Source organism: Sceloporus occidentalis, unplaced genomic scaffold (assembly GCF_023333645.1).
Source record: "Sceloporus occidentalis isolate IW3139 unplaced genomic scaffold, rSceOcc1.0.p SCAF_6, whole genome shotgun sequence".
Taxonomy (NCBI): Eukaryota; Metazoa; Chordata; class Lepidosauria; order Squamata; family Phrynosomatidae; genus Sceloporus; species Sceloporus occidentalis.
Genome location: NW_028316986.1, coordinates 139210038 through 139230686, shown reverse-complemented (window position 1 = coordinate 139230686; position 20649 = coordinate 139210038). Strand labels below are relative to the sequence as shown.

The window sequence follows — 20649 nt, the reverse complement described above, 5'->3', positions numbered from 1 at the left end:
TTTCCCACTGCAACAGGTGTGTGCGTGCGAGGAGGGCTTGTTGTATCCAGCCTCAGACCAATTCAGGACACTTGCATTTAGTGAGGGCAAGACTTTGAGACAGACCATTAAGTCCATCCTTGCCTTCTGCGGCTTCAGATGGATTTTTAATGACATCCTCCCTTTATCCTCCCTTCCTGGTATGTGTCACTAGTGTTGATTGGCTGAGTCAGATTTTCAAGTAAATCAATATGCATGGGATGGAGGTGGATCTTTTGAGGTACAGACTGTTAGCTGCTAGCTTCATAGTATGAAATGTGTTGCCATTAACTAGGATAGGCCAAATAGTCACAGCTTCAGAGTAGTTTGAAAAGAAGAAACACATGGTGAACACATGCAGTCAGCGTCGGCTGATACACCAGCTGCGCTCTTTCCTGGAACCAGGTGACCTCAAAACTGTAGTACACGCACTGGTAACCTCAAGACTTGATTTTTGCAATGCGCTCTACATGGGGCTGCCCTTGTGCCTAGTCTGGAAACTTTAACTGGTACAGAATATGGCAGCCAGATTGATTACAGGAACAACCAGTAGTGACCACATTATACCAATATTGAAGTCATTCCACTGGCTGCCCATTAGTTTCTGGGCACGGGTCATTACCTTTAAAGCCCTTCATGGTTTGGGCCCAACCTATTTAAGGAATCACCTTCTTCCATACAAGCCACTCCGTGCGCTCAGATCCTCTGGGAGGAATCTGTTGCAGTCCATAAAGACCAGATTGACTGCGACCTCCCAGAGGACTTTCTCTGCAGTTGCTCCCACCTTATGGAATGGCCTGCCGGACAAGATCCATCAAATTACCAACCTAGATTGCTTTAAGAAAGCTGTCAAGATAGATCTCTTCCAGCAGGCCTTCTCGGAATAGCACCCGGCCACATAAAGATCCACGTAAAGATCCCTTCATGTACATACATCTGTGATGATTCTGCCCACTGTTACTGTATTATTTTATTATTGTTTTTAGATTTTTTTTGTTTGTAATTTTAATTGTTGTTTAATCCTTTTTTAAGGGGGGGAGATGGTATCTATTGCTGTATCATTTTAATGTTGTATGCTGCTTTGATTGTTTTAACAAAAAGTGGGATATAAATAAAAGTTTTATTTATTATTATTATTTATTAAGGTGAAATGGGATTTTTAAGACCTACCACTCAAGGCTGTGTGGGCACAGAAGAAGACATCCTGGTGTGGCTAGACTATCTCACACTCTGGATCCTGGGGTTCATGGGGTTGTGACTAAAGATGCCATGTTTCAGAAATGAAAATGAGTGTCTGAAGTAAATAGATAAATATAGTATATTGTTTTGACAGTTCAATCCAGTCAAACTCCTCCTCATCTAGTCAGTAGTCAGTAGTGAATGTTGAGCTCTCAACAAAATGCCTCACAGATTGATTTGTTGCCATTAATAAAGTTGTGACCCCAGTTAAGCCACTGCCAAGTGCTCCAGTTCTTTATTCCATGTATGGAATCAACCACCTGCCTCAATGCTCAAGCTATTACCCTATTCCTAAAATACTGGAGGTAAGCTGTGTTGCGATGATATTGATTTCTGGTATATATTTTTTGTTCTTCCATGTTACCATTACTGGCTGTCCATTATTTTTCAGTCAGTTTTCCTGTAGACAGTTGCCCCCAAACTAGGAAGAGTGGCCCACACACCAGGAAGGCCCATGTGTTTCTCATCTAAAATTTATCAGAAGACATCTGCAATATATAACCTCACTACTAGTGAAGGTAGACATGCATTAGGGATAGAAATAACATTTACAAAATTAAAAAACACCCATCTCCCATGGTTTCACAAGCATTTCTCCTGGCCAAAGCCCCAAGCCTGATAAAAGGTCACTTCTCCTTTCTTACATCATTATGCTTAGGAATTGGGGTAGAGGGGTAATTAAAAACAAGAAAAACATACAGATATTGTGGTGGGGAGAGCAAGGAAACAGACTTACCTTTACAGCAGCAATGGAAGATATGAAGTCAACAAGATGAGCAAGGAGGTGGCAACTGATGCTGTGTGTCTCCAGTTTTGGCTTTAGTTCAGGAGATGCTGCAGCTGGGAGAAGGAGAAAGGAGTCACAACAGGTGAGGAGAGGTGAAGTGACACAGGGCGAAGGTAATGGAGGAAAAGAGGGACAGGGAGTCTACACAGAAGCAAACCAGCAAAAGAACCGGAAGGTCGAGAGTGAGGCAAAGAAAAAAAAAGAGGAGGGACACAGTGGAAGAAAGGCTTGCAGGGAGATGAGATGAGATGAAAAAGCAGGGTAACTAGGGGAGAAGAAAAATAACTGGGAGAAAATGGGCAGCGAGGAAGAAAACAGGGAGGCAAATAGACAGGGCTGGAATAAGGCCAAAGAGAAGGCCTGTCAGTCAACAGTGGAATGGCCAGGGGGGAACAAATGGGAGGAAAAGCATGGCCAAGAGAGAAGGATGCAGTGGAGAATTGCCCAGCATGGGAAACCAGATAGGAGAGGCTGACAGCTGGAGACCCCAAGGAGGACTGTGACACCTCTATCCTCTAACGTCTGCCTAAGTAGCTCAAGCACCTACCCAGAATATTGGACACATGCTATGGACTTGAGATTAAAGCAGCAGGGACAGCAGTACTGACAATGTAAAGGCAAGTAAGCCGTAGACAGTCACATGAGAAAGAAAACTGAACAAATGCTTTCTTCTTCCTTGCAAGAATGAAATTAGTAAAGACTTATACCCCTGACATACATTCTAGGGAGATTATCAGATGGGGGGAGGGAAGCTGGGAGAAGTCATGGGAATGGTTTGTTACTGCAGCATTCCTGCATCTTCATGGATTAAGTCCTGAATAAATGCAATGTTGTCTGAAAATCTTCAGTGTGATCACACAACTTTGCTGGGAGTATGCCTTTTTCTTCCCCAATTTTCTCCCGTCTGATAATTTCCTAGGTTTGTCAGAATCTACATCAGTAAACTCTGACTTGATTCATCCCCACATGATAAAGAAAAGAACTAGGGAGAGGATACTCTGCGACAAGACCCACTGTGACAAAGTGCACTTTTATTGTTGTTGTGGTTTCAGATCATTTGCTCACTTGCAAAGCAATTTTTATTAAATGTAATAATCACTGCCTTGTAGCAAAAGCAGTAACATTAGATGGTTCTTTGTGTCTTTATGATCGATTGCCCGGCTTTGTTATGCCTTGTGTACGTGTATGTGGGCTCTTCAGAAAGGGTAAGAAGACACTAATTTTGCCAAGGGGTTTTGTGTAAAATTTATTTTGTTTAAAATTTAAAAAAACACATGTATTGGTGCTTGGTCTTGTACTAGAAGTGAGGCCTCACATGGGGCTGGAGAATTCTCAAGAGATTCTGATGGCCTCAAACAACCTCTTGACAACAGTGAGCACCCCCCGCCCACAGATCTATGCTACACTACCTCCTAAGTTATAATGACCTGTATTCTCTATCAGATATGTAGTTAATTCTACTTAAGAAAGTAATCTCTCCTACCCCAAACTCTCTTGATGGAAGTGTCATTCCCCCTGGCCCCAATTGCCAGCAGAATGGACCTCCTTCTCCCCATACAGCTAAAGTAGGTTGTGTGTGTATGCATGGGTAGTGTGGGGTGGGGATGTAGATAATGATTGTGGCAATAGTGTCACAATTGTGACTAAGTAGTGATCATAAATAAAAAAACAGTTACAGATGAATAAATTTAGGTAACTGTTACGTGTACTTAACTAAGTAGCTGATAGAGAATACAGACCATTTTTAAGAGTAAGGGAGTATTTAATAGGATGCATATTCTTCTCTTTTAAGTGCCATGCACTTTTCTTTAGAATTCTGTGATGACTAACAATAAGAATGCAGTCTTTATTGTTAGTTTTGATGGACAGCTATTGCTATACATATGAAATCAACCATATCATCAGGTTATTTTCTCTGCTACAAGGAATCACCAGCTGTGGAAAAGCCCATTTAGATTAATGGAAGAATTAATTAAATGCTTGAGTCAAAGGAGCAACAAACTCTGCAAGGAGTTCATTAAAGTTATTCTCAAATGTTCAGCAGTCAGAATAATAATAATTTTTAAAAAACATACAGTATTATCTAACTGATAGAGAAATACAGGGTTCACAGGAGAAATTGTAATTTTAACAATAGATTTATAGCACTTCTCCAAACTATTTTTTAAAAATCTGTTTATACTGTAATTAGTTTTTTTAAAAGATATAAAAGTCTCTCAGTTCCAAACTGCAACTGTTTTAGCTACTGTCTGTATCACAGCATGTGATCAACTAATTGAAGTAGTTATGCACACTGTTTTACTACAAGTTATTTGTTAAGTGGATGTATTCATCTCTCCATTAAACAGGTTTCATTTTCAAGCATTAGATATCAGATGGTCTAGATTTAGTTGAGACCCTTTTTAAAAGCAACGTCTAAAATACTTTCTGTACAAAGGAGTGATAGTGAGCAGTGATGAGGCCTGAAGGATTTCTCTTAGTAGCATGTTTTTACTGTCTCAGCACCACCACCATGAAGATTTGTTAATATCTTCACTCGATAGCCAAAATGTGGTTCAAAAATCCTGCAGCCAATTTACTGATTTGTCTAGATTATAGGGAGCGTTTAAGCCTCCCACTTAAACAGCTCCACTGGTGGCCTATCTGTTTTGAGGCAGAATTCAAATGTGTACACAACAGCCTCAAGGTTTAGGAGTAAGGAGCAGTGGTGGCAAAGCCCAGCCACCAGGTGCACACTCTCCATAGCCCATAGAGATGGGAACACAGACCAGTCCAAGGTTGTTGTTTTTTTTTTGGGGGGGGGGAGGGGGGTTAATTCAGTTTATGCTCCTGTCTCTGTGGGCAAAGAAATTTGGGCAAAGTGCCGCATCCATCCTAGAAAGTGAGAGGAAAGCGGCTGCAGCAGTATGATTGTCACCTTGCAAACAACCGAACTTGCAGAAGTTAAACTTGCAGAAGTCAAGGGATGACTATGTTATAAGATATGGGTGCATGTATTTGGTCAGAGGTATTGTAGCACTGCCAAGCCTATAGGCCTGGAAACAGCAGTTTTCAAAAAAAGAAAGAACTGATGTGGGAAAGCTTCATCAAAGTGGATGCTTTTTTCCATAAGGATTCTGGATAAAATTTCAAAATGAAATGAATGTGTAATCTCTCCTGCATGCAAAATACATTTTTCTCTATCTTAGTACATCATATAGCTCAAATCCAAGATGAAAGATTTGACGTGTTGAAGTGTTGTTTTGATTCCATATCTCCTTGTTATTCTTTTTAAATTTTTCCTCCTACCATAAAACATATGTGAATCACAGTTTCATGTCCCATTTAGTAAGATATATTTTTGCTTATTTCCATGATTAATGATGTGATATTTTTCATACAGTATGCTGTCATTAGCCAATTTCCCATTTGTATTTATCTTTCCTAGATCAGATGTATATGTGTGTATATAAAAAGATACAAGGATACTCACTACAAACCCATGCATCAGGGAAATTACATTGTTATCTTGAACCACAACAACATATATATTTATATCTCTCTGCCAACACATATACACATTAGGGACACAATTCTGTTTGGATCCCAACTCAGTCTTTCAGTTCATATTGTTTCAGAGTCAGTCTGCTTCTGACCATGTTCTGAGCCTGAATCAAGATTCAGCAATGCAGATGATCATTACTACCATTAGTAATAAATGAAAATCCAAAAATGGCAATAATTCCCCCCCCTCCCCCCCCCCCCCAAAGTTGGATAAAATGTGTTTGCAAAGGAAAGGAATACACCTGTCAAGTAGCAGATAAATAACTTCCAAAGAGATTTTGCTACTTATCTATAAAGGCTGAGTTATTTTAAAAGAGAAGTGCCAGTAATATCTTCATTTCTTGTGATGTGGAAGAAATTCTGAAGTGTAGTTGCCTCTTCTGAGGAATTCAAGGCTGCCAGATTTCAGATGAATGGGTGTAAGAACTTTATTTATTTATTTATTTATTTATTTATTTATTTATTTATTTATTTTTGCATATTAACGTATCCTGCCCTAAGTTTTATAGTAGCACTGGTGTGGTGCTTTATGTGTAGTAGGTGCAGAGATGTACATTTGTGTTTATTTCTTTCTCACTCATGGAAATTTTCACTAGTTTTTCTCTGTTGGGCATAATTACAAGAGTTTTTGTAAATTTACTGGGGTTTGTTGTTTTGTGCTTTTTAATCCACATTTTTTAAAAGTGCATGGGGTTTGGATTAGAAAACAATTGTTTCTTCCTGTCTTTCTCCATTCTGAAGACTGCATGAATCTTCGATTGAGTTGCAGCTTCATTTTTTGTGGTTTCAGAGAGAACTAGCAACTCGAGTTCAACTCAGACGTCATCCCAATCACACCCACAACTCTAATTTCGCTTACCCATGCATACACATTTGTTCATAAATGTTGTCAGGATTATAGCCCTATGAAATCTCTTGACATTAATGGCAGTGATGCCTTGAAAATATTGGAGGTCACTTTAATGATGTGCATGGATGTATCTCTCATGCTGGAATGGCAAAATATTTAACAAGCAGGAACTAGAATGAAATCACAGTGAGAGTTATCAATATTGTCATTAATGAGTTTTATGTCCTACACCGAAAGAGTTAGCTGACCTGTGAAGAGCATTCAGTAAGCAATTTGCTGTACAAGGGAGGCATGCTACCCTTGAAAACAGTACTTTCTTTGCATAACCTGTGAATGAGAACTTCAGCATGTAAAGTAAGTGGGCTATAGAATCCCTTATCTAGTTGTACACCATCTTCCTTTAGCTCTTTCTCCCTTTTATTTTAAATCCCAATACCCCTTGCAGTAAGATTATCTCACATTAGACAATGTCCCATTTAAGAGACTTTGGTGTGGTACAGACTGCCAACAAGCGATGTACCGGTGCCAATTTTAGGGTTAGGAACCACACGGCAACTGCACGGTCCCTAACCCTACTACATACAGGCGGCGTAACATAGGGCGCCGCCATTGTTATGTACATGCCAAGTGGTATCCGCACGCTGCCGCATGATGCTTACATGATGAGTGTGCCAGTGGAGAACTTGTTATGCTGCCCCTGCGGCGCAAAAAGAACCAATTTTTCAGAGTTCTTTGTCCTCCGTAGGGAAGCTGCGCGGTTTGGTGGCTGCAGCTTCCCTCCAGAGGAAATTAGGCCACTGGCAGGCCACCCTTTTGGGGCAGTCTGTCCCGCGCCTTTCACATGCTTGCAGGCCTGCATTTTTACACACACTCATGAATATGTGAACATGATTTTTTTTTTACCAAAAAAAATCTTTTGCGTGTGTTTGAATGAATGTATATGCTTATTATATCACTGCATGTTAAAGTTGATTTTATCTAATGGTGAACAAATAAAACATGATTAAAAAAACAGAAAATTACTGTTGATTGCTGTTTTTTTTAAAGCTCATTTTCTGCTCTCCTTGCTTCCTGTTCTCTAAAGTCTTGTCTTTTCTTCGATGGTGATTCATGTCAGTTAGTGCTTTAAAAATTTTATACAATAAGATTTTGTACAATGATTAGACCATATTAGGTGCTAAACAACAAATAAACAAGAAAACTTGGAAAAATGGGTTTTTAATATATCTTTGTTCCATTTTCCCTTTATTTTATTTTAGCTGTAGGCCTTGCTGCCTGCCCAGAACCAGTAATCCCTAGCAATGGATTCAAAATGGGCGATAGATATATGGTGAATGATGTTTTGTCATTTCAGTGTGAGCCAGGATACACATTGCAGGTACCCAGATTCTCTTTCAAAATGTCATATATGTTTTGCTCTCTAGGGTTATAAAGCACATCTTGTAATGTCTTCTGTTTCAGATCATCTGTTTGCTTAAGATTTATATAAGCTTTTGGACTATATTTGAATCTTTGTATTGAATAAAAATATAGCTAACTTTTTGGTTTACATTAAGATCCAAATCAATAGTATTGTAGTATTGTCCTCATTCTGTTTTCTAAAGGAAAATGTATAACATTAAAATTTTGCATATATATTTTTGCCTTGTCAGCATAATTTGCTACAGCACCAGAACCACAACTGCTGTTTAATTTTTTTCTGTCCTCTGAAATGAAACAGCTACAGTTCAGTGATCTGTCCCACCAGATATATCCCATTGAAATCAATGGGCAAGATAGACACAAACATCTAATTTCTAAAGTGTTCCAAATTGGAGCTAAGGATTTTAACAGCACTTGCAGTCAGTAAACAAGCACTTCAGTTTATTCAGTTTATTAACAATTGCAATTTATAAAAAATTTCAAGAAAGAACAAAAACATAGAAAGCTGACTTAACTTCCCCCAATATCTATCTTGCTCAGTTTTACTGTGACTCACAATGACTCAATTTAAAGATTGCATTAAGACTTCAGGGTCTCAACAAAGGTCTTTCATTTTTCATATCACCTACTAGATGTAATACCAGAACCCATGGTCTCCTACCTGAAAAACCTGTTCTTTCCCACTGACCTATATACTTCTCCTAATGTTTACCTTGCAGCTACAATACCCACTTGCCTGGTAATAAGGCCTATTGAAAATAATAAGGCTTCCTATTGATGTGTAGGATTGTGCTGTAAAGAATATTTATTTGTTTATTTACAGTTGCTATTTAGTTTTATCATTTAATTGATTTTATGTCATAACATCCCAGATCTCCTGCCTGACAGCAGTATGCAAAAACATATCTGGGGGTAGCCATGTAAGCCTTATAGCTAAGTACAATAACTTTCAAAATCCACAAAATAATAGCTGTAAATATATCAATGTTTTGTGAATTTTGGATATTATTGTACTACATCAGTATACAAATTTACTTTTCAACTTAGGTTACACAGCTATAATACCAAAATAAAAGATGTCAAAAGTGTTTCCTTACAGAGTCAACAAAAAAACTTGAATGCCTTTTGAAGACCAATATTTTTGTCCTATAGTCAACAAAACAATTCCAAATCACAGTAAAATTGTGTTTTCCTTTTTTACTTTAGCTATTTTAGGTTTGTTAGGGTTTTTTTTTCCCAATCAAAATAGTCACATACTTTATTATACTAGGTTGCCACAAATACCACTATAAATCTTTCCAAAATCTAGTGATGACCAATCTGGCAGCTACTAATAAATAACCAATTAAGAAGTTGAAGGCTTTCAACCAATTAAGAGTTTGTGAGATGCTAATAATATCACTAACCAGCATCTTACAAAGACCTCAGAATTAGCCTTTACTATTTACTATTTACTGTTGTTAAAACCATCATTTCAAAGAGGTTTGCCTGCTCCTCCCTCTTCCAAATTTTTTACAAGGAAGACTAGAATGTTATAGTTATTCGTAATTCTGACTGAGAATCTCTCCCAATGTTTTAAATTGGTTATTAATTCTGTTAAGAATCTGAGATCTTTCTGTATTGTTCCTTTAAAAAAGCAAATAAATGTTAATTTGTATAATCAGTTATAGTCACGTTTTTGCTTGTGTAGTGGAGTTAGCATCTTGAAACATAAAAGAAGAGTTGATGTTGATGACACTCAAAACATTTATAGCCCTGCCACACTGCCTGTAAAACAAAAAGATCTTATATGTCTAATCAAACCTTTGCAGTCTGTGGCATTGCTTCACTGGGTGGTAATTGCTATATTATGATATTGTAAGAATATATTAATGCAGTCATTCCTGATAGAAAAATTAATTGATGATCCTTCTTATTTAGGTCTAAGAAAAGAAAAGATTTTGTAGCTAGCACTATCACTGCCAAATGGCAGGATACAAATTAAAATTTGCTTTTGCTAAAACTGACAGGGAAGGTCTAAGGATGTCAAAGCTTCAAGTAGCAGCTGTTAACATCTAATTGAAAGTGAACACACTTTTGAAATGTGGGGAGGGTGGTATGTGTTTCAAGGTTGCAAAGAGAGTTAAGAGTGGTCTTGATGGGAGGGGGCTAACATATTTGTGGTTTTTTCCACTTTCGTGGGGATCTTTGGCCCCTAGCCCCTATGAATGTGGAGAGGTGTCTGTAATTGCTTTCATTCTACAGAATGTGTATGACCTTATCTCACGGAGGCACTTACATCAGTAAAACATTGCTGAACTGTTGCAGAAGTGTGAAGGTGGGATCATCTGTCACGCTCCTAAAATGTCATTGAGGCTTCCCGCTTTCCTTCCAGTGATAAAGCATTCGCGGATAATCCGTTATTTAAAAAATGGCTTCTCCATCAACAGAAGGAAAGTGGGACTCCTCAATTACGTTTTAGAAGCGTGATGGACGATCCCACCTCTGCGCTTCTGCAACAGTTCAGCAATGTTTTACTCACGTAACTGCCTCCGTGTGATAAGGTCCTATGTGGGTTGGAGAGGAGGGCAAAAATATAAAGAATTCACAATACCACCCACTTTAATCAGGCATTATATCTAGGAGTAAATCCAATAAATGATAAGCTAGGCCACATCTATTAGCACTACCCCTGATTTGATAAAGAACTCTTCTCCCCTGCATCCAATGTTACAGCCAAAGTGCCTTCACATAAGAGAACTATCTTCATGCAGCAACACAAGTGTTCACAAGCCTTTGTGCATACAGAGAAGTTTGTACTGTAAGCATGTTCATTAGACAAGGACCAGTCTAGACAATCTGGAGGGACAGAGCCACTTTGCAGAGTCCCACTGATGTGATGAATAGATTCATATATATAACATCTGAAAAGGGCTCTCATCAGACTGTAATTCTGATAGCTTTTTAGGAGAACTGGACCTTTGAATTGATATAAAACTGATCACACTTATAGGGTAGATATTCCCTGAATAGCAGTGTAGATAAGAAATCATGGCACATTCCTATTTTGCAACCACCACTGAAGAAGAAGTTTGTTTCTCTTTTCAAAATTCCATTTTATTGTGAGCCATTTGTTGCCTTGTGAGGAAGGACACCTTCCTTTTGTAGAGCAATGAAGAATGTAAATGAGAATGTTAACACTGCTCTGCAAACTTGTGTAATAATTGAGTTCAGAACACTGGTTCTGAAACAATTTCTTAAGACATGTGGCACAATTCATTTCCCATTTTTAAAGGAATTCTAATTATTGCAGTAGTCTTTTCTTTAACCTTAATTAGAAAACTGTCATGGGTAGTAAAGTGCAGGTGGAAATTAATTGGCAAAAGGATTTTGCTAGCAACACTGGTGTTTTCTTGTTAGAACCATTATGTTAAATTGCCAAGGGAAATCTGGGAAAACAGAGGACAGTGGTTCATCGTTATATGATTTGATTTTTTTTTTTTTTTTTTTTTTTTAGGGACGTTCTCATATTTCTTGTATGCCAGGAACAGTTCGTCGTTGGAATTATCCTTCTCCTCTTTGTATTGGTATGCATTTTAATTTTTATGAGCCCACACTGTTAATGATATAAGTAGCAAACTGAGGATTTAATTAGCAGGCACTATTTAAATCTGTAGTGAGACAGCATGATGTAGTGGTTTGAGCATTGGACTAGTTTCCTGGACACCAGGGTTTAAATCCCCACTCAACCATGGTGACCTTGGATAAGTCGCACTCTTTCAGCATTAGGGGATGGCAATGGTAAGCCTTCTCTGAAGAAACTTGTCAAGAAAACCTTGTGATAGGTTCATCTTAATGTCTCCATAAGTTGCAAATGACTTGAAGGCACAAAAAAACCAACTGTTTAAATCTGGAGTCAATAATATATGACTAGAAATGTCAAGTTAAATTAGCCAGTTGCAATCCAAGAACCGCTGGCCCTGATTGCCTGAACTTAAGGGAATGACTTCCTTTTATATACAGATAAGGAATCCATCATTCACATATTTTTATATGGGTCATTGCCTTTATGGTAAAAGTGATTAAGGTGTAGCATAGTATCTAAAGAAGTGAGCTGGAAAACTGCTGCCTCAAATCCTACAAACTAGGAGATGAACAAAGACAAGTAAAGTCATCTTAGCTGTCATTATATGTCACTATGGTACAAAAACTAGGGGATGGAGAAGAAACAAGACTTCCCCATATCTGGTCTAGTGCATTGGTCAATGTGTGTGTTTTTGAAATAAAGAGAAAAGGTATTAAAGTACCACTTTTTGGTTTGTTAAAATACACATTTAATGGTTTATCTCCATCCTCACCAAAGTATATTTATCCTTAATCAATGGCCAGTTGTCTGGCTGAGACTCAGACAACTGGTTATTACCTGATGATAAATATGTTCATTGCAAAATGTTAAATGATTTTATTATCCCCAGAAGCTTGGATCAAGAGCACCCTCCACGAGAAAAAAAAAAAAAGCCACAGAAAAAACTATTTTGGACTTGGTGGTAGAGCCATTGTGAAAGAAATGTGACTTCAAATGTGAAAAAGTTTTTCTCTTGTACATGTTTGTACAGTATATTTCAAGACCTGTTTATGGTCCTTGGGGATTTCTTTGCTCCCAACCATATTTTACTTTATTCACCTTATTTGTTCTATTGAAATGGAATGGCCAGTGCATGGTGTCATGGCAAAATAAGACATGTCACAATAGGTTATATATAAATGTTTAAGAAACAGTGTCTGGAATGTCTTTCTGCCTAATTTACAGGAATTCCCCTTTTCTGCTAACCCCACCATGCCACAGCCAGTTTGTTCTGAACTGGGTCCCCAGAAGATGATTTTATCCTGGTTATACACATAACCCACGTTTATTATTTTGATGCTCCAAAGATTTCCGCAGCCTGCAAGCTGATTTTCTGTGTTCAAAACGTAATGCACTAGTGAATTCTAGATCTTTAAGTATATTTGACATGTTGTGAATGTCTTCAAAGTAGAGTGGATGGCCTTTTTAAAAAAGGCTTTTTTCAAATGGCAAAGAAAAACAGCCCATACCCCTTTGTTGTCCCTTAATTCTTTTCCCTTCAACACCTGCAGAAGATTCAGTTGTTCCTAACCCCCAAAGTACACCCATATATCCTAAAAGCACCAGAACCTTTTTTTTAAATAGGGGATAACTGATCGTTCAAACTTCAGAAGCTTCAAAACATTTGCCTTAGTGACTGTTTAGCATTTCGAAGCTGAATAAATTGAGTAAGCTAACAGTGAATAAACTAAACTTTAAAGTTGTCACACCAGGACGACAGGCAGAGCCTTGGAGGGAGGGTGTGGCTTTGATACCCTCGATGATATGAGACCAGATAATTTAAAAATAAGCAAGACCCTACGGGCCAAGCTTGGGCATGTGATGAGGGTTGGAGTCAGTATTTAAGGGCAACCCCCCCCCCCCCAAAATCTGGCTTCCTTTCTCCAAAGCAGCCTACCCTCCTGCCCTAAATGCAGCGTGAACTTGGTTGGTTGTTTTGGGGCCGGGTAGGAATTTTCTTCCCTTTTCCCAGGTGTTTTTTTTTCCTACCCCATACTGTGTGCCGGGACTGGTAATTGGCTTGGGGTGGCTGTTAAATAGGTTTCACTGGCCCATATGGGGTTAAATAACTATTTGGTGCACATCAGTGGCACCCCTTTGTGGTGAAAGGTTAGGCTCTGGAACAGCTTGGACAGGTCAAGGGACCTGGAGTTTTGAAATAACCTGCCTTTGGGGTAGACATGGGGGTTTTGTTCAACCTTACAAACTCAAGTGAATTTGGGGAAGAGTGCCTTATGTTTACCTTCCTAGGACTGGCTGAGGATGCAGTTCGAATCATTGAATTCACCTCAGGGTCGGGTGTTTGTGTCCAGAGGGAAGGCTGAAGAAACGGTCTAGAATTGACACCTGGCTTCAACTGGACCCGAACCAGGCTTTTCACTTTAATCAATTTCCTCAAGAGTTTTGAAGTTTAAGGTTGATGTTCAAGAGCTTAGCATCAAATAATTTATAGGTTAAATAAATGGCCTTTTATTCATCAAATTTACATGTTTGGTCTCTATTTCATGGCTGGGTATCAATAAGACAAAACTAGAAAGAGCAGAGGTAAAACTACTTTCCCCATGCTTTAATTATACAGAACAAAGTACAATTTTAGTGGTTATAACTCAACACATAATATATATACCTATCAGTGTAATATGGAGAACCCATTCATTTTAACTATGTTCATCACAACTTTTACATAGTACTGTTAATTTTTTTCTTCTTGCATGTAAGAACAAAAACATTCAAACATTTTATCCACACCAGGCAAGTTTTGTCCCTACCAGGTAAGATTTTGTCCACATTTTTGGATAGGTTTTTGCATTTTAGGTAGTGATGTGAGCATTGGACTGTGACTCTGAAGACAGGGTTCAAATCCCTGCTCTTGCCATGAAAGCCACTGGGTGATCCTGAACAAGTTATAGTTGTTGTGAGGCTCCACTCTGGGCTCCACAACAAACTCCAGCTCCCAGAATTCCATAGCCTTGAGCCAGGGCAGTTAAAGCGGTGCCACACTGGGTTATTTCTCCAGTGTTGATGCAGCCTTTAAAAACTTGCCAAGAAATCTTCATGATAAGTTCACCATTGGGTTGCCATAAATCAGAAACGACTTGAAGGCACACAAAAAACAACTTTTTGCAGAAGAAAATTGTGCATAAACTATTGTTTTATTGTACATTGTACAGAAAGAAATTCATTTTTGTGCAAAAAACCCCTCATCTTTTCTGTAGAAAACATATACTGCATACACACACACACAGACCATTATTTTGAATTTTATTGAGATTTTAAATGTTTTTGTCTGTGGGCCTTTTTGGGTCCCTATGGGGAGAAAAATGGCATGCAAATGAAATAAGTAAATAAATAAATAAATAAAGTTCTTGTACAAAGGAATTTTTTGCCTACAAACTAGAAAATCAAATCAAATCAGTGTACTTCATATCTTGTACATCTTTAATGTATACTAACATTTATTTTACTTATCAATGCTTCTTAAGAATGTCTGGACAGGCATTCTCAAGAAATGCACTTAGAATTTTGTTCATACATGAACCTTCTGTTCACGTATAGCTCTTTACTAGTGTGAGTTTCTTATTAATATTATCTGAACAGTGCATAAGTAATTGTATCATGAACTTTCCATAAGTCACTGATTCTTGGATAAACATAAACATTAAATTTTGTTCTTTCTTTTTCTATTTTTTAAATAGCTAAATGTGGTGGTACACTGACAAATATGGCTGGGGTTATCCTAAGCCCAGGCTTTCCAGGGAACTATCCTAGTAACCTAGGCTGCACATGGAAGATATTATTGCCTGTTGGATATGGTAAGCATCCCAATACAAGACTAATTGGTTGACAGTAAATCTTTGATGTCCAAAATCACAATTTCTGTATTATATTTTAGCTTTGTAAATTCTCTTGGGTATATTTGTGATAAGATAATCAGTAAATCTATAACAATACTATAACAGTGCCTCAAATTCTAAAAAGTAAGGTGGTAACTACAATAATTTTTTGGGGGAAAAAATCACTGGGAACAGATGATATTCCAATGAAACTGATAGTACTGATGAGAAATCTGTACTTAGGACAAGATGCTACTGTTAGAAGGGAATATGGAGAAACAGAACGGTTCCCAGTTGGCAAGGAGGTCAGGCAAGGCTGCAATCCATCACCCCATCTGTCCAACATGTATGTAGAAAATATCATAAGAAGAACAGACATAGATTGTGACAGGAGGAGTAAAAATAGGAGGAAGGAATATTAATAATCTAAGACCATGGTGGTGAACCTATGGCACACGTGTCCTCTCTGGCATGTGAAGCCATTTCTGAGGGCACATGGAGAGACTGAAGGTCAGGGGAAGAGTAGGACCAGTTGCATGCCTGTTCCTCTTCTTCCACCACCTCCTGTGCCTTTAGCTGCCTTTTCAGAGACAGCTGAAGACCCAAGAGGATGGGGGAAAGAGGAGGAACAGGCATGCACCTTTTCCTCTTCTTTCTCCTGCCCTCCCATGCCTTCAGCTGTCTCCAGGGAAGTCCTGCCCCCAGAAGTCCCACACACAAACTCTGGAAGTCTCCCCCCCCCCCCCCCCAAGCACCGGGTAACACCTTGTGCAGGAACACATTTGAGTTTGGGCACTCAGTCTCTAAAAGGTTTGTCATCACTGATCTAAGATGTGGATGACACCATATTATTATTAGAAAACATCACAGGTTTGGAACAATTATTAAGAAAGATAAAAGAAGAAAGTGCAAAGGCTTAATGCTAAACATAAAGAAAACAAAAATAATGACTACAGAGGACCAAAACACATTTAACCTAGACAATGAAGAAACTGAAATTGTAAAAGAATTCCCGAAGCTTGGGATCAAACATTGATCAAGGAGGAGACTAAATTCAAGAAATCAGAAGAAGACTAGAAATAGGTAGGGCTGCTATGAAAGAACTAGAAAAGATCCTAAAGAGTAAAGATATACAAATGAGCACTATAATTAGAATAATCCAAGGCACTGTATTCCCCATCACCATGTACAGATGCAAGAGCTGGACAGTGAAGAAAGTGGATAAAAATAAAATAAATTCATTTGAGATGTGGTGCTGGAGAAGAGTGCTGAGGATATTGTGGACAGTAAAAAAGACAATCAAATGGATCCTTAAACAGGTGAAGCCTGAAATCTCCCTGGAAGCCAAGATGATTAAACTGAGGCTGTTGTTCTTTGGCCACATCATGAGAAGTCATGAATCATTGGAAAAGAAAATAATGTTAGGAAGGGTGGAGAGAAGTAGAAAGAGAGGAAGACCACACACCAAATGGCTAATTCAATTAAGGGAGTCATGGGTATGAAGTTAAAGGACATAAGGAGAGCAATGGAAAACAGGGAGTCTTGGAAATGTCTCCTACATTGGGTCGCCATGAGTCAGGGAAGACTCAAAGGCGGTTAACAACAACAAGAATGAAAATACTGTAGGATTTGCTGGAGCACGTCAGGCCTAGCCTGAAGAAGAAGAGCCCTCCCTCCATGCCATCTGTCATAATCCAGCTTGGAGGGAGTGAAAAGGCAGGCCCAACTCCATCAGGCTTAGCCTGAAGAAGAGCCCTTCCTCCATGCCATCGGACATCATCCAGCCTGGGAGGGAGTGAAAAGGCAGGCCCAACTACATCAGAGCTAGCCAGAGCAAGAAGAAGGGTCCTCCCTCCAGTCCATCTGCTATGGTCCAGGCCTCAGAGGAAGAGAAGAACCACTGGATTTGACCCCTTTTCTACACCACCATTCCGTTCTCCTTTTGTGTCATGTGTTTTTGGATTGTACACCTGAGGGCAGGGAACTGTCTGAATAACTATCTGTAAGCCGCTCTGGGAGCCTTTAGGGCTGAAGAGCAAGGTATAAATACTGTAAATAATTAATTAAATAAATAAATAAGGTGGGAAAGTTGCTGGGGAAGATTTGGGGGAGAAAGTCTTGGTGCATGAGCAGAGTTCCATTCATGTAGTGTTTCATTCTGTCTAAGGCTACCGTTAGAAGAAGTTCTTTTAAAGAAAAATCTTCAGAACAATAGTTAAAATTAGTAGTATGGCAGGGGCAAATGCCAATATTTAATTCAATTAGGTATGCCCCCTTCTTTTTGTCCTTTCATGAGAGAGCCAGTGTGTCATAGTGGTTTGCGTGTTGGACTTTGACACTGGGACACCAGGGTTTGAATCTCCACTCAGCCATGGAAATCCGCTGGGTAAGTCACACACTCTCAGCCTCAGAGGAAAACAAAGACAAACCCCCTCTCAAGAAATCTTGCCAGGAAAACTCTGTGATAGGTTTGTGTTAGTGTTGTCATAAGTTAGAAATGACTTGAAAGCACACAGCAGCAACAACAATGAGAGGCCATGCCAATCAGGTTGGATTGCTTGCCCTTTTCCTCCACTATAATTATGGGTACTATATACAATTCAGCATTCTTGAAAGCCTATATTTCATATTATAAACTAAACTGAAAAGTCTCAAGAAATCCTTATCCATATAATTTCATAATTAGCTTGAACCTGTTTGCTTCCTCCTCAAACTGATTAACAAATTATAGTGGTGACTTTAAGAAAGCATCATAGGATAAATATTACTTAGGTTGGCATGATAGTTACAGATTGGTGCATATAGGATATTTCTTACTATTAAAATGATAGAGGACTGTAAGATTCAGCTAATTAAAAACTCTGTTGTATATTTAACTAGGTATTCATTTATTTTCTGTATTAACAGCTTTCTCTTGTTACATGGATTTATGTAACATAATATACTAAGTAAAGATAATATTCTATGCTAGCTAATTAGTTAACTTAATCAGTTTGGCTATAATAAATCCTACTATAATGCCTTGTTATTAATTATTAAGTTTGCAAAAGGACTTGCTTGTCTTTTAGGGATTTGTGTCAAGTTTTGACATTAATTAGACTGTGGATAATAGAAACATAATTTTGGCTGATTATAACCTGTGTTGCAAGATGAATGCCTGTTCCTATATATTACACAACAACTGGTATGTTGATAGTTATGAGGGGTCCGACTTGCAAAATGCCCATGCTTGGATTATAGTTTCCATTTTGTGAAAACTAAATAGTACCGTTCATGGAATAGGGCTTTTCTAGCTCTGTCACTCTCATCCCAGCACCACTCTGAGGATTTATTTTTGGTGTCTGGGGAACCATTCAGAATATCAATGGTACTGAGATTTCCAGGAGGTGAAGGTCTTTTGCCAGACTTATTAATGTGTTTTCCTTCCATGCAAATACACATTATTATTTAACCACAGAAAATGACCACTTCTGTTCATTAAAAAAACCTGGTCTGTTGTAAAAATAAAATAAAATTCAAAACATACTGAGGGGACAAAGACAAAGATAAATGAATGGAACAGGCAAAAGGAGCTTTATTTCACAGCCTCCTGAATTCTGCTGAATGAGGTGGACTATGAGGATGTGTGAGCGAGAAAATTTCTTTAAAATTAGGCAGAATATTTCTTTGCCCAGTTTGGAGGAATCTTCCTTTCACCTTCAGCTGCACCATCTCTTTGGATGCATTTTTTTTCAAATGTACACATTTTCAGTCAGGCACATTTTTTTTTTTTTGACATAAACATGCAATTGGATCCTGTGTAAGGATAAAGGCAGGATATTTTGCTATGTTTTGCCTCTCTAAGACACATTGAAAGCCTGACAAAAGTAAGGATTTTTGCAGCAAAATATGTTCCGTTCCGCTGACAGCCTTAGGAAGCATGAAAGAGGGATTCTGCCCAGAGGTGCAAATCCAATCATTTCCCTCCTCATCTTTACCACTCATATATGTTAGAATTTGCTGAGAAGGGTCTATTAATGTTGTTAGCCCAGAGCTGGTGAGCACTTGGTTTAATGACACCATGATGGCTCAAAGGAGAACTCTCTTCCTCTCATCCCCTCAAGCACATCCTACCCACTCCTTATTAAATGTATGCTGTGTAAATTTGATTTCAGAGGAAGAAAGTAGCAAAATCACCTGTAAGTATTCCTTGCGTAAGAAAACTTTATGAAATTCATGAGGTTGCCATAACTTGGCAGGGAAGGCACATGCACACACACACACAAACTTTCTTTTACTATTTACTTGGAGTGCTCACCCCTGTCAGCCAAAGCTCTTCATTCTTACTCTGACCTGAAGGATAAGATTTGGGTAGTTTTTTGTGGGTTTTTCAGGCTATGTGGCCATGTTCTAGAAGAGTTTCTTCCTGACGTTTTGCCAGCATCTGTGGCAGGCATCTTCAGAGAAAGAGTTACAGACTGCCAAAATAAAGCTGCTTCGGGTCTCTTTGGAGGTATGCTATTTAAATAAAGCATACATCCTAAGAATCCGGAAGCTGCACCAAAGCTGCACTCCGGTGCTTAGGAATGAAGTGTGGCTTTGGTGCAACCTCCGGACTCTTAGGACCCATGCATCATTTAAATAGCATACTTCCAAAGAGACCCGAAGCAGCTTTATTTTGGCAGTCTGTAACAGGCCATTGTTAATTTGGAGTGAGGTTCCAGGTAACCCATAACTGAATCCAAAAGGGTGGAGCAATTAAAAAAAAAGTCCCCCAACCTGAAGCCAGTGAAGGAATAGCAACCCCCAAAGGTGTCCTAATCCATGTAGTCATAACTTGTCAGAAGTCAGATGGGTAGGTATAATGCAGTTAGGCATATATACCTCAACATAGTTAAGCTTAAGTTAACCTTGTGCAGCCAGCTTTCTCACCGGCCTCATCTTTTTTAAGGAGGAAAAAGAGGCAAAAAGCCTCTGCCCACCACAAGCATAAGGTAAGCAGGAGGCACTGTTTTACTTGCTTTGCATATTTTCTCAGCCATGGGGAAAGTGAATGAAAAAAATTGACTAAGCAAAAAGCTAGTAATCTTTAACATTAACTGAAATTTAGCCTCAAGGAAAGGCAGTGGTAAACCTACTCTGAACAAATCTTGCCAGGAAAAAAACCATCATAGGGTTGCCATAGGTCAGAAATGATTTAAAGACACACTACAGCAAAGGCTGAAAGACCAGTGTTTTCACTTTTAACAAGTTCTACATCACATTTAAAACCTAGTAACTAGTGGAGCATTAAAGGCCTGTACAGACAGGCCAAAATAAAGCTGCTTTAGGGCACTATGGGGGTATGCTGTTGAAATGATGAATGGGTCCTAAG

The 20649-nt window shown here is 38.7% G+C and overlaps 1 protein-coding gene across 3 annotated transcripts in view; it reads left to right on the top strand.

The window, feature by feature from the left end:
* The window catches only part of CSMD1 (CUB and Sushi multiple domains 1), a 1238710-nt gene that overhangs the window by 1081716 nt on the left and 136345 nt on the right, over window positions 1-20649 (top strand). For all 3 annotated transcript variants that reach the window (XM_089531085.1, XM_089531084.1, XM_089531086.1), the window contains exons 38-40: window positions 7697-7815; window positions 11356-11425; window positions 15159-15275. In XM_089531085.1, the coding sequence (XP_089387211.1) occupies window positions 7697-7815; window positions 11356-11425; window positions 15159-15275 (306 nt within the window). The remainder of the gene's footprint in view (window positions 1-7696; window positions 7816-11355; window positions 11426-15158; window positions 15276-20649) is intronic.